Source organism: Pleurodeles waltl, chromosome 10 (genome assembly GCF_031143425.1).
Source record: "Pleurodeles waltl isolate 20211129_DDA chromosome 10, aPleWal1.hap1.20221129, whole genome shotgun sequence".
Lineage (NCBI taxonomy): Eukaryota > Metazoa > Chordata > Amphibia > Caudata > Salamandridae > Pleurodeles > Pleurodeles waltl.
Window position 1 is genome coordinate 1,025,958,185 of NC_090449.1, and position 13,362 is coordinate 1,025,971,546.

The 13,362-nt window shown below is 44.9% G+C and overlaps 1 protein-coding gene across 1 annotated transcript in view; it reads left to right on the forward strand.

Moving 5' to 3' along the window:
• Positions 1–13,362, forward strand: part of TOPAZ1 (testis and ovary specific TOPAZ 1) — a 1,339,900-nt gene that overhangs the window by 185,777 nt on the left and 1,140,761 nt on the right. Inside the window, exon 2 of the mRNA XM_069211977.1 lies at positions 284–2,735. Within this exon, the coding sequence (XP_069068078.1) occupies positions 284–2,735 (2,452 nt within the window). The remainder of the gene's footprint in view (positions 1–283; positions 2,736–13,362) is intronic.

Here is a 13,362-nt window from a genome sequence, read left to right on the forward strand (position 1 = left end):
TAGTTAACTAAATGACAATCTGAACAGACTTTTGTAAAGCCCCTCAAATGTTCAAATAGTAATGTTAACAAAGTACATGTTTTATGTTTGTAAAAACATATCCCCTAGATTTAAGTAGCACAGCAATGAAGCATGACTTTCTTGTTGGATGGATCGTCTTAGTTCTAACCACCGGAGAGGAAAATGTGTTTTACTTGTCAGGTTGAGATATCTAAATGTAATGTATTGATCAGTCTTGACAACAGAAAATTCATATTTTTGTGATCTGTTTCACTGTAAATAGGAAGAGGACAAACTCAAGGTGTGGAAATCACAAGTACACAATTGACCCAAGAGGATAACCCAGTTCTGTCTTCCTTGACTCCTTTAAGCAACTGCTTTTTGAAACCAGGGATAACTGACTTCACTATTCCAGGCAAAAGTGATGCACCTCCTCCATGCAATAGGGCAGCATTTGGAAATGCACCCAAGTTGAAATCTGATGTACCCAATAGAAGACCAAGCAGTACCGACCGAAGTTGTTCAAACAATTCTGATCACTTGTTGCTGAAAGAAAGCAGCAATGGACAAAACATGGACCTTTCAAAATGCTTTAATCCTGGTCAGTTTCCAAAACAAGATATGCCCCCTGCTACATCACAAAAGAGTTTGTCAATTTCTTCAATAAATTCAGTTGATGTAAACAGCAATGTTTGCAACACTGACATCGATTTTAAACAAGGCACAGAAGAATTTGTTGGGCAGCAAAAATTTAAAAATATATTGATTCCTTGCCTTGCAAGCAGTGATTCAAATAGCTGCCCTTTTGTTGCTGGAACAGAGGAATCTTCCCCAGTGTTTGTTGAAACAGATGAACAGGAAGTTAGCTTAACAACATGTCAGGCTGTACTTTCATCTCCTCAACATCACACGCACAAAGTGTTGGGGAAAACAGAGAAGACTGCTTGTACAAAGAGGAAAAAAGGCAACAAAGATGCAGAATTCCCCGTAGCAACACTTACAGGAAACGAAAAGCGATCGCCATCAGAACTTAAAAATCAAAAGAAGAATGCTGGAAGGGAAGATAAAGTTGCTTCTACCACTGATATTTGTGATATAGAGACTGTAGCTGGGGTCTTAAACAAGAATGGTATGTTTCCAGGTTCGTTTAAGCTTAACTCTGATTTCAGTCCTGAAAACGATTTTACTGATAAAAAAGAGGCTTTTCACAACAACGAATTTAGTGACCTAGACAATGTCGATTGTCTCCTGGAGGAGGCAATATCACTACTGTCCTTTGAAAATGGAAACTATGTGGTTGATTCTGAATTCAGAAATGGAGAGACTGATGAATATTTTGCTTTTGATCATTCAGAAATAGTAAATGACTCTGAACCTTTTCCTAGTGACAAACAAATAGAAAATGCAACATTAGATAAGAGCTCGCCGTTTGAGGAAGTTAATTTGTTTAGTTGCCAGAGAGCAGTGCCAATGGTTGGGAAGCATGCGTGGAAATTCAAGTCCTGTGCTAGAACTTTTCCATGGCCCTTCTCTGAAGACTTTCGGTCCCACTTCAAGACAAATGGTACTTTTGCTGCTGAATATGAGGTACTACCTCATGCAGAAATCACAAATGATGTCAATTTAGCAAAGAAGATTGGAGTAGATGTCCCACAATCAGTTGCAGAAGAGCATCAAGAATCTGCTTGTAAAAAAAAGAAACTGGATCCAAGTTTAGAAAGTGCAAACTCAACTAGAAGTCAAACACCTCTAACTGGCATGGATGGAATGGATAACGGTTTATCAGCTCCTTTGTTATCTGAATTTACTGAAACGTCAAAAAATCTTTTAGTTTTGCCAGCAGATGCACAAAGGTTTCAAACACAAAGAGAGGATGGTTTCAGTAATGGAAATGATTCCCTTCAAATCGATGTTACTTTTAAAAATTGTAAAGAACTAAACGTGGAAAGAAAAATATTTGAAGTCAGCACTGAATCAGTTTTTACACCTGTTGCAAATCAAGCCTCTGGCAAACTTACGAATTCAGGAAATGAAAGACATAATGAAAGTCCCTCCCAGCAGACCAAATGTTCCCCAGAAACCTTATCAAATACAGTAACTTTAAACCAAGAAATAATCCTCTCTTTAGAGAATGGACCTGTGAGAGGCAGAGAGAATTCTTGTAGTTTAATGACAAGTTCTGATCTGAAATTAGATCACTTTGATGCATGTGTTAATGTAATTTTGGAACAGAAACCTTTGAATACTGTGTGCAATAAAGATCCCCAAACGATTCATTTACAAAACCTTTCAGATGAATGCTCATTACCAACTGAAGACCTTTCCTCAAACCAGAGCAGTTTACTTGAGAGTACTTCACTTGAAGAATGTGATCTGCCTGCTTCTGAGAAAACTGAAGTAACGTGTGAATCTCCGGATTTAGAGGATAGCCGCATAAGACATTCATTGAATGATGATTCTTTGTGGGAATTCTCTGTCCCATCTCAGAAGTATGCACAGAATGAAATTAATCAGACAAATGAGGCCATAGTTGTTGAAGATGATGTTCTCTTATTAGATGTTATCCAGGATGACCCTGAGCTTTTTGGGTGTTCCACTGAAGAAGAGTCTAAATCTGCACCCAAAAGTGCTCGATTACAACAGGAATCGCTCAAAGATGTTTCTACTGGAAACCAAGCCTTCATACCTTCACTGTCCATGTTTTTGGATGATTTATCAAGCAAAGGCAATAAAAGGTATGCACTTCTTACTTTTTTACCAAACCCTTTTTTCGTCTGTTTTAGCCTACAGCTTTTGGAATATTGCACATGCATGACCAGGCTTTAGTTAATCTATTGCAAAGACACACAGTTGTTGTTAAGTGTGGTTGTTTCATCGTATAGCAAGTTAATATTGAAACCTGTAATCCCTATTAAATATTCTAGGTTGTATAATTTGCATTTGTGTCTGAGGAAGGAGGAAACAACACAGTCTTTAAGTTTTCCTCCTTTCTTGCATTATCCAAAGCATTGTTCATGGTATCACGACTGCCCTGCAACAGGTACATGTGGCCCACTGCTCCTTTCTTAAAGTTTGCCGTAATCTGGACCTCAGACACGCCCAGACATGTCTCCATGGAATCCAGTCTGATAACCATCAAGTTGGATATGTCTCCATGGTGATTATCCTGGGATTAAGTTTAATTAGAGTTTCCACTGCAGTTGCAAGTTGCACTGTGATACGTCCAGTGCCATGATCGTCTTCCTCTAGCCCCACAGGAGTTCACCCACTGAGGCATCGCCAATCTCCCATCTTCAGTTTCTCAATTGTTCATGTTTTTGCTTCCTGTAGCTGGTTCAGGGGTAAGGTGAGAGATGTGGGCCACCTTTTATCATTTGGATTGATGCTCCACCATGCTCAATGGTGTGATTCCACAGGTGTCTTTACTTTGTGGATGCACAAAACATGCACACATTGCTCCCTCAGGGGTACACCATCTCAAGCAGATTCCTCATCCTTTTGCCTTGGTTCACAGAAATTCTGGAACCTTTGGATAGCCCTTCTTCTCCACTAGTGTGAAGGTGAATCACTCCCCATAAGTACTGATGAATGTCAGCCACAAAGACTGTGCTTGCAGTCTTGTGCTTTTTAAAAGCCATCTTTTACTCCGGCGTGTGGGGGGTATAGCACATCCCTTGTTTTTGCACCTCATGGTCATTGGAGAAAGCATTGAAAAAGACAGTATCTACTGATTCACTACTGTTTAAACTTGTCAAGCAAGCACTTGCATGACTTTTAATGATCCTTGTGCATCTGAAGCTGTGCTGAATCCACCATCCTATATAAACATTCTATACTTCAAGATGATATGTTATCTACGCTTCAGGGTCCTCCTCCTGTCCTGAAAGCAAAGTGTTCCAATATTCCACAACAACATGACTGCAGTAGTCTCAGTAAGTAAACAAAGGGACATGTTGTCTTGGATACTGTGTCTCTTGTCCATCTATTTTTGGGAGTAAGGTTTATGAATCAAATCTGTTTATTGGTATTTAACATACATGAACCAAATACAAGCTCTGTACCTACATCCAAATCGGTTCGCTGTCAAAATATAACAGTATCCCTTGCCACACATGTCAGTGGACGGCCCATCAGTGAATATTGGTTGACATAGTTAGACGTAGTTCCTCCACCCAACCGCCCTCCCCTAGATGCGTATAGCCGTGGCATAGATGACAAGACAGTCCGGTCCAAGGAAGAGCTAAAAAACGAAAAGCAAACAGGAACACAAAATGCATAACTGTGCTTCCCCGCGCCACCCACCGCAGTACCACCCCCTCTGCCACCCCACCCCTCCCTGTCCCGTCCCCCTCAGTAAAAACCTCAGCACCCGGCTCCCTCCTCTATTCACCCGCCAACCTCCCATCATCAAGTGTCTCGTATTAGCCCCAGAACCTTTAAATATGCCAGGCAAGTCAGTTCGTTAAATTTCGTGGACAAAATCTGAATGAACGGTCTCCATAGAGTACAGATGTCTCCCACCTGCTGCCTGGATGCCAGTGTTAATTTCTCCATTGCCAGGATGAACCAAAGCTTGTGAAGCCAGGAGGTATAAGTCAGTAGCCTGTCCGATCCCCAGAGAGCTAGGATCGCCTGCAGCACAGCATTAAGGGCCATGGCCATCTGCCGCCCTCTCTGCGAACGAAGAGGGAAGGTGAGAGGGTTGGGTAAGCCCAAAATAACATATGACGGCAATCTAGGGATCTCTGTCTGGAATTCTCTATCTATGTCATCTAGGATGTTCTTCCACTATCTCTTTAACTTGGGGCAGTGTAAAAGTAGGTGTAAAAGTGTGCCCGTGTTGCCGCACCCCCTCCAGCAAAGGCCCGACTTAGAGGGATCCCATGCATTCACCCTTGCTGGTGTATAGTACCAGTAGGTAGCCAGCTTATATGCAGTCTCTGTCCCTGACGTGTTGAAAGCAGTGTGATGCGCTCTATAATGGATGCTTTCCCATTCTTCCTCTGTCGGCTCCCTCCCCAGCTCTACCTCCAATCTCCTCTGCCCCTTGGATTTAGTCGGCCGCTCTACGCCCTGCAGAAGTCTATACAGTTCCTATATCGCCCGCTTATCATCTTTCTGTACCAAAAGCCATTTCTCGAACGTTGTAAGCGGCCTGTCTATCAGAGTAAGACATCAGCCTATCTGCCTCCGTCAGCCCATATGTCTCCCTCATCTGTTCCGCATCAAATATGCTCCCTACCCTTTTGCAGCCCCCTTCATACCAGCGGCAAAAATGCTCCACCTGTAGACCTGGGACAAATTTGGGATTCTCGCAGATCGGTGACATAGGAGATGGGAATGTCGTCAGACTGTGCTTCCTCGCCACCACACCCCACACCCGGAGCGTCGCACCCGTAACTGGAGAAGAATAAAGCCCCGACGCTCTGTGCCTACGCCGAAGCCAGGGCTCCTTCCAAATATGAGACCCAGCGACCGCCTGGTCCATAAAGCACCAGTGCTTTTCAGTGAGCGGGTGACTCCACTCCAGCAGAAAGCGCAGCTGAGCGGCTTGAAAGTACCTCAGCAGGCAAGGGAATGCCAGTCCTCCCTCCTCCTTAGGACGGTACAAGGTGCGCCGCGGGATCCGCGCCGGTTTCCCATCCCATATGAATTTCAGGATCGCTGACTGGAGTGTCACTATAGTGTGTGGCGGCGGAGTCAGAGGGGGCGTTTGAAACACATAGTATGCGCGGCAATACTTTCATCTTAACCGCGGAGACCCTGCCAAACCAGGAGAGCTTCTGTTTCCCTCATTTCCCTAGGTCCCTCAAAATCTCCAGAGAGAGGGAAGTGTAGTTCAGGCTAGACGTCCTCGCCACCGAAGTTGCCAATTCAATACCCAGGTAAAGGTACATGCGATGCTGACCATATAAAGGGATATCAAGACCTTAAGTCCTCCTCATGCTCTGGGAGGGTTGACAAACTTAATACTTGCGATTTCTGCATGTACCTTACCGAACGCTTTCTCTGCGTCAATGGAGAGAAGGAGCGCCTTTCTATGAGATCTGTTAGTTTTATCAATTAAGTGTAAGAGCCGCTTAGTATTGTTCCTGCGCTGTCGGTGGGGTATGAAGCCTGCCTGATCCGGGTCTATGAGTCCAGGCATAAAGGGATTAAGGCGCTGCGCCAGGATGCCGGTAAATAACTTGGCGTCTACAGGGAGTGCAGAATTATTAGGCAAGTTGTATTTTTGAGGATTAATTTTATTATTGAACAACAACCATGTTCTCAATGAACCCAAAAAACTCATTAATATCAAAGCTGAATATTTTTGGAAGTAGTTTTTAGTTTGTTTTTAGTTTTAGCTATGTTAGGGGGATATCTGTGTGTGCAGGTGACTATTACTGTGCATAATTATTAGGCAACTTAACAAAAAAAAAATATATACCCATTTCAATTATTTATTATTACCAGTGAAACCAATATAACATCTCAACATTCACAAATATACATTTCTGACATTCAAAAACAAAACAAAAACAAATCAGTGACCAATATAGCCACCTTTCTTTGCAAGGACACTCAAAAGCATGCCATCCATGGATTCTGTCAGTGTTTTGATCTGTTCACCATCAACATTGCGTGCAGCAGCAACCACAGCCTCCCAGACACTGTTCAGAGAGGTGTACTGTTTTCCCTCCTTGTAAATCTCACATTTGATGATGGACCACAGGTTCTCAATGGGGTTCAGATCAGGTGAACAAGGAGGCCATGTCATTAGATTTCCTTCTTGTATACCCTTTCTTGCCAGCCACGCTGTGGAGTACTTGGACGCGTGTGATGGAGCATTGTCCTGCATGAAAATCATGTTTTTCTTGAAGGATGCAGACTTCTTCCTGTACCACTGCTTGAAGAAGGTGTCTTCCAGGAACTGGCAGTAGGACTGGGAGTTGAGCTTGACTCCATCCTCAACCCGAAAAGGCCCCACAAGCTCATCTTTGATGATACCAGCCCAAACCAGTACTCCACCTCCACCTTGCTGGCGTCTGAGTCGGACTGGAGCTCTCTGCCCTTTACCAATCCAGCCACGGGCCCATCCATCTGGCCCATCAAGACTCACTCTCATTTCATCAGTCCATAAAACCTTAGACAAATCAGTCTTGAGATATTTCTTGGCCCAGTCTTGACGTTTCAGCTTGTGTGTCTTGTTCAGTGGTGGTCGTCTTTCAGCCTTTCTTCCCTTGGCCATGTCTCTGAGTATTGCACACCTTGTGCTTTTGGGCACTCCAGTGATGTTGCAGCTCTGAAATATGGCCAAACTGGTGGCAAGTGGCATCGTGGCAGCTGCACGCTTGACTTTTCTCAGTTCATGGGCAGTTATTTTGCGCCTTGGTTTTTCCACACGCTTCTTGCGACCCTGTTGACTATTTTGAATGAAACGCTTGATTGTTCGATGATCACGCTTCAGAAGCTTTGCAATTTTAAGAGTGCTGCATCCCTCTGCAAGATATCTCACTATTTTTGACTTTTCTGAGCCTGTCAAGTCCTTCTTTTGACCCATTTTGCCAAAGGAAAGGAAGTTGCCTAATAATTATGCACACCTGATATAGGGTGTTGATGTCATTAGACCACACCCCTTCTCATTACAGAGATGCACATCACCTAATATGCTTAATTGGTAGTAGGCTTTCGAGCCTATACAGCTTGGAGTAAGACAACATGCATAAAGAGGATGATGTGGTCAAAATACTCATTTGCCTAATAATTCTGCACTCCCTGTATGTTTAAAAGCGAGATGGGCCGGTAGGAACCACATTTCTCCAGGTTCTTCCCTGGGTTATGAATGACCGTGATGGTGGCCTCCAACATGCTGGGCGTGAGGGTTCCAGTCACCAGAAAGGAGTTAAAGAGCCGCACCAGGAGCGGAGCCAGCTCTGGACAGAAAGTTTTATAGAAAAACGCGGTGAAGCCATCCGGGCCAGGTGACTTTCCAACCATCAGGCGGGAAATCGCTGAGATCACCACCTACACCCTTATGGGCTGGTCCAGGGTGGTCGCATCCTGCTCACGGAGCAGACAATTCAACAGTCTGCGAGATAGGAGGAAGGGTCCGCGTCGTTCCCCGTGTCTGCTGCATACAACTCTTTATAAAAGTCAGCAGACACCTCAGCCATTTGCCCATCCATTTGTACCTCACCCCGAGAAGGGGATCGCACCATCTTTATAGCAGTGGCGATCGCTGCGCCCTCAGATGGTGGGCGAGGAGTTTCCCACAGCGATTAGGGAGTAAGGTTTAATGTATGATGGCACTCTTTTGTTCCTATAATAGAAATGAGTACATTGTTCCAGAATACATTGTCAATGAGGACGAAAGGTAGACTGAGAAAAGGTGTTGTAGGAGTACCCTCAAGCATCACAGTAGGATGCTAGGCATCATCATCGGGCTGACTCCTCGTCAGACCGGCACTGCAACGTCTGACAGGCCACCAACCGAAAAGATGTTTAGCAGATCAAGTTGAGTCTGCAGAACGTGCTGACAGAGGAGAAAAGGAGAGTGAGGGATATAAAATTGGCTCTGAACACCTAATGCCTCAATTTAATGTTTTTAAGTAAGGGTCAGGTCAAGATTAAAAGCAAAGTAGGAGTATTAAGGGAAATAATGTTGCCAATACTCCTGAAAAAAGGAAAGGTGGAAAAAGTGTTCACTCCTAACACTTGGTCGACATGTTTCGCGCCTACACGGTCAGAAATTGATCCAATGGCGCTTCATCAGGACCGTAAATTATAACTTCTCCCTAAAAAACAAGACAGTAAATGCTGGGAGGTCACTTACAGTCTGTGGACCAGTCGTCACAGTCAGTCAAGTTGTAGGTCGCCCATCCCATGTAGAAACAGGACATCATAGGGACGCGTAAAACCTCATACCCAAGGTGAGTACATTTCACTCATCCGGTGGTCCGCTGTGTGCCTACCCTAGGTGCCTCAGGCACGCGACCTCGGGTAGGCACACAGCGAATCACCGGATGAGTGAAATGTACTCACCTTGGGTATGAGGTTTTACGCGTCCCTATGATGCCCTGTTTCTACATGGGATGGGCGACCTACAACTTGACTGACTGTGACGACTGGTCCACAGACTGTAAGTTTAGTTTAGTTTAAAGGGTTTATAAAGCGCGTAGTTACCCTAAGGCATCCCAGCGCTAACCATACATGACCAGAGCTCGCAATCAGAAGGAATTCAGAGAGTTACCTACAAAAAAGAATAGTTTTGAGTTTCTTTCTGAAAAGCTGCTCCGAGGGTCCAAAACGAAGTTCAGAGGGGAGATCGTTCCAGAGACGAGCGGCCTTGGTGGAAAAAGAATTGGCCCCCTAGACTCTCTTAGACCGCAAGATGGTCACATGTCGGGAGGAAGAGGACCTCAGACTTCGCGAGGGGGTATAAAGATATAGCCGCTTTCTAAAGAACATCGAACCCTTATCTTGAAGGGCTCTGTGAACGATGCATAAGGCTTTGAAATGGGTGCGCTGCTTAATGGGGAGCCAATGAAGAGTTGCAAGGGCAGGCATAGCGGATAAATGTCTGGGAAGATTGATGAGAAGCCTGGCAGCTGCATTCTGGACTATCTGCAGCTTTTTTATGACATAGGCCGGGGCGCTAAGAAACAGTGAGTTCCCATAGTCCAGACGGGAGAGAATCAGAGTTTGAACGAGGATTCTTCTAGCCGTAGGGGGGAGAAGATTAAAGATCTTCCTAAGTACTCTTAAAATACCAAAGCAAGTAGAAGAGACTTTTGTTGCTTGATAGTCCATGGTCAAGCGAGAATCCAGCCAAAAACCAAGGCTTTTTAACTGGTCCTTGGGCGGAGGAAGATTATTGAAAGCCTCTGAGCACAATGAGAGGGGAGCAGCTGGGGGGGTATTGCCCAGTACAATGACTTCTGACTTTCCATCATTGAACTTAAGCTTAGACTGGGCCATCCAGCTTCCAATGTCTTTCATACAGCACGAAAGGTTGGCCGCCGACGAATCCCCAGAGCTAGATAGTGATACCACCAGTTGAGTATCGTCGGCATAAGTGACCAAAGATATATTGTAGGGAGCGATCACATTAGCCAGCGGGGATAAATAGACATTAAAGAGGGTTGGACTCAGGGAGGAGCCCTGAGGAACTCCACAGGTCAATGGAAAGATATCGGAAAGGTAGGCTCGATCCAGCACTTGAAAAGATCTACCTTTGACAAAAGCGGACAGCCAGGACAAAGCTAAGCCTCCTATCCCTAATTGAGAGAGCCTACAGCAAAGAAGGTTATGATCCACCGTATCAAAAGCTGCGCTAAGATCAAGTAGAATCACGGCTACATGAGCCCCTTGGTCTAGAAGCTGCCTAGCTGACTCCGTCACTGTGAGGAGGGCTGACTCCGTGCTATGATGGGCTCTGAAGCCCATTTGAGTGGGGTGGAGAAGTTCGTGGCTCTCAAGGTAGCTGGTTAATTGGTGGTTAACGTGTTTCTCCAAGATTTTTGTTGAAAGGGGGAGGAGAGCAATAGGTCTGTAATTTTCCAGCAGAGATGGGTCCAATTTCGGCTTTTTTAAAAGAGGCTTAATAATGGCATGCTTAAAAGGTGGAGGAAGAGAACCTGAGGATAGGGAATGATTCAGTATTTTTGTAAGGGGGGAAATAATATCTGAGACCCGTGAGAGAATGGAAGGAGGGGCGGGGTCTAGGGGCGAGCCTGATTTAATTTGGAGAAGAAGATTGGTAGTAGCAGTATCTGTGAGGGGTGCAAAGGCAATTAATATACTTCCGGAGGGGGAAGGATCCATTGTTTGATGCTCTAGTGTCTCAGGGAAAGGAGAAGAGGAGAACCCAGAGTATATCTTAATGACTTTGTCATTGAAATGGGATGCCAAGAGGTTACTGTGTTCAATGGAGGGCTCTGTGGGGGGGGGGGGCATAGGGGTTATGGTTAATTCTTAAAAAATCTGAAAAATGTCCTTTTGTGAGCAAGAGGAGTTTTCTATTTTTGTCCCATAGTATGAGGACTGGGCGGCTTTAATATTTTGGTGGTAGAGTCTGATAGATTGCCTATATAATTCTCTATCAGTGGGATTGTAGTACTTTCTCCAAGATTGTTCTAACTTTTTGCACTTTTTCTTAGTTCTAATAGAAGAGGAGAAAACCAAGGTTTAGCCTTATGGGAGGGCTTGTTAGATCTTGTTTTAATGGGCAGAATAGCATCCAAAGAGGAGGAGATCCACTCATTAAATACGTCTGCTGATGCGGAGGGGCTGCTGACCCCAAAGGAGGTCTGGAGAGCAGCACGCCACTCCCTGAGAGCCAATTTTGACCAGGAACGGCCAGAGGTTAAAAAGGTGGACTGTATCTCTAGCGTGGCCTTATAAGGGAAAGAGAAAGATAAAAGACAATGATCTGTCCAGGTTAGAGGCAAGGACGGCAGAGTAGTAAGAGCAGGGAGATTACTAAATAAGAGGTCCAGCGTATGGCCTTTGGTGTGAGTGGGTCCTATTGCGTGTTGAGTTAAATCAAGCGCAGAGAGAGACGCAAGTAGGGACCTGGCGTGCAGACAGTTCTAGTTATCGAGGTGGATGTTGAAATCCCCAAGAATAGTAAAATTAGGGGATTTACAGATAAGACTAGCTGCCGCTTCTGGCAAGGAATCTAAAAAGCGAGTGCAGGGTCCTGGGGGTCGGTAGAGAAGCATACCGGAAAAGGTAAAAGTGGGGAAAAATAGAGTGAGAAAGTTAAGCTTTCACAGTCCAAAATATCAGAGGGATAGGTGATACACCGAAAGGTATTTATTGTAGATAATGGCTATACCACCACCTCTTCCATTGGGTCGATCTACATGCACCATAGAGTAGGTGGGGGGTAGGGAGTTGCAGATATCAACCGCTGAGTCACTGCCTAACCAAGTTTTCAGTAAGAAACAGGGCGTCGGGGAAGAGATCTTCTATGAGGGTATAAATATGAAGGGAGTGCGCAGGTAAAGAGCGACAATTGAGAAGTAATATTTAGCTCAATTGTGGAGGGGGGGGGAAACAGGGGGTAAAACAGCCTTGGAGGAACTAGGACAGGCTGGGCAAAAAGGAAAAGCATGGAACCCAGGGGGTACTGAGAGGGATAGGCCGGACCCTTCCCCTTTAAGCGCGTAAAGCTGTGGGGGAGAGTAGACTAACCTGTCTGCAGTAGAAAAGGCAGTATTTCTGGGCTCTGGGCGCGGACGGGCGCAGACGGGCTTGCCTTTGGCGCGCCTCCGCTGCGCGGCCGGCGTCCTTCTGGCATTAAATGAGCCAGGGGAGCTGAACGAGGCTCAAGAGCCCAGAAACAACTAGACCGCTAACAAAAATGGCGGTCTAGTTTAGTCACAACCAGGAAGTAAGAAAGTAAAAAGAGATGAGCAACCGGAGACCACTGAACACGGGCCCCCAAGGTTGCTGTAATCAGAAAAACCAAATAATGCCCCCAAAATACAGACGAAAACAGGAATGTGCCCCCAATGCAGGTAAAATCAGGAAAAAATAAAAATGTTCGTTTTTCCCTTTCCCTAATAATTGAATTTTTAGCGAAGGAATTGCCCCAGGAAAGAGGGAAAGCTGAAACTCTGGCCTTCAAAGTTAAAAAATGCCTAATAACAGTTAAAAACGTTCATTCCTTAAATAAAAAGCTTACACGATCGTATCTGGTAAGTGACCTCCCAGCATTTACTGTCTTGTTTTTTAGGGAGAAGTTATAATTTACGGTCCTGATGAAGCGCCATTGGATCAATTTCTGACTGCGTAGGCGCGAAACATGTCGACCAAGTGTTAGGAGTGAACACTTTTTCCTCCTTTCCTTTTTTCAGGAGTATTGGCAACATTATTTCCCTTAATACTCCTACTTTGCTTTTAATCTTGACCTGACCCTTACTTAAAAACATTAAATTGAGGCATTAGGTGTTCAGAGCCAATTTTATATCCCTCACTCTCCTTTTCTCCTCTGTCAGCACGTTCTGCAGACTCAACTTGATCTGCTAAACATCTTTTCGGTTGAAGTGCCACCACCTCGTGGATGGTGGCCCGTCAGATGTTGCAGTGCCGGTCTGACGAGGAGTCAGCCCGATGATGATGCCTAGCATCCTACTGTGATGCTTGAGGGTACTCCTACAACACCTTTTCTCAGTCTACCTTTCGTCCTCATTGACAATTTATTCTGGAACAGTGTACTCATTTCTATTATAGGTTCATGCACAGGGAGAAAGTACACTGGACCATTAACCTCCCAGTCCCTCTTGTGTTGATGGCACTCTGTTGTTCACCTAGCAGGTTCCTCAAACCTGTAGATCATGAATGGGATTTCACCAACCCTGTGGTCTCTCTTCT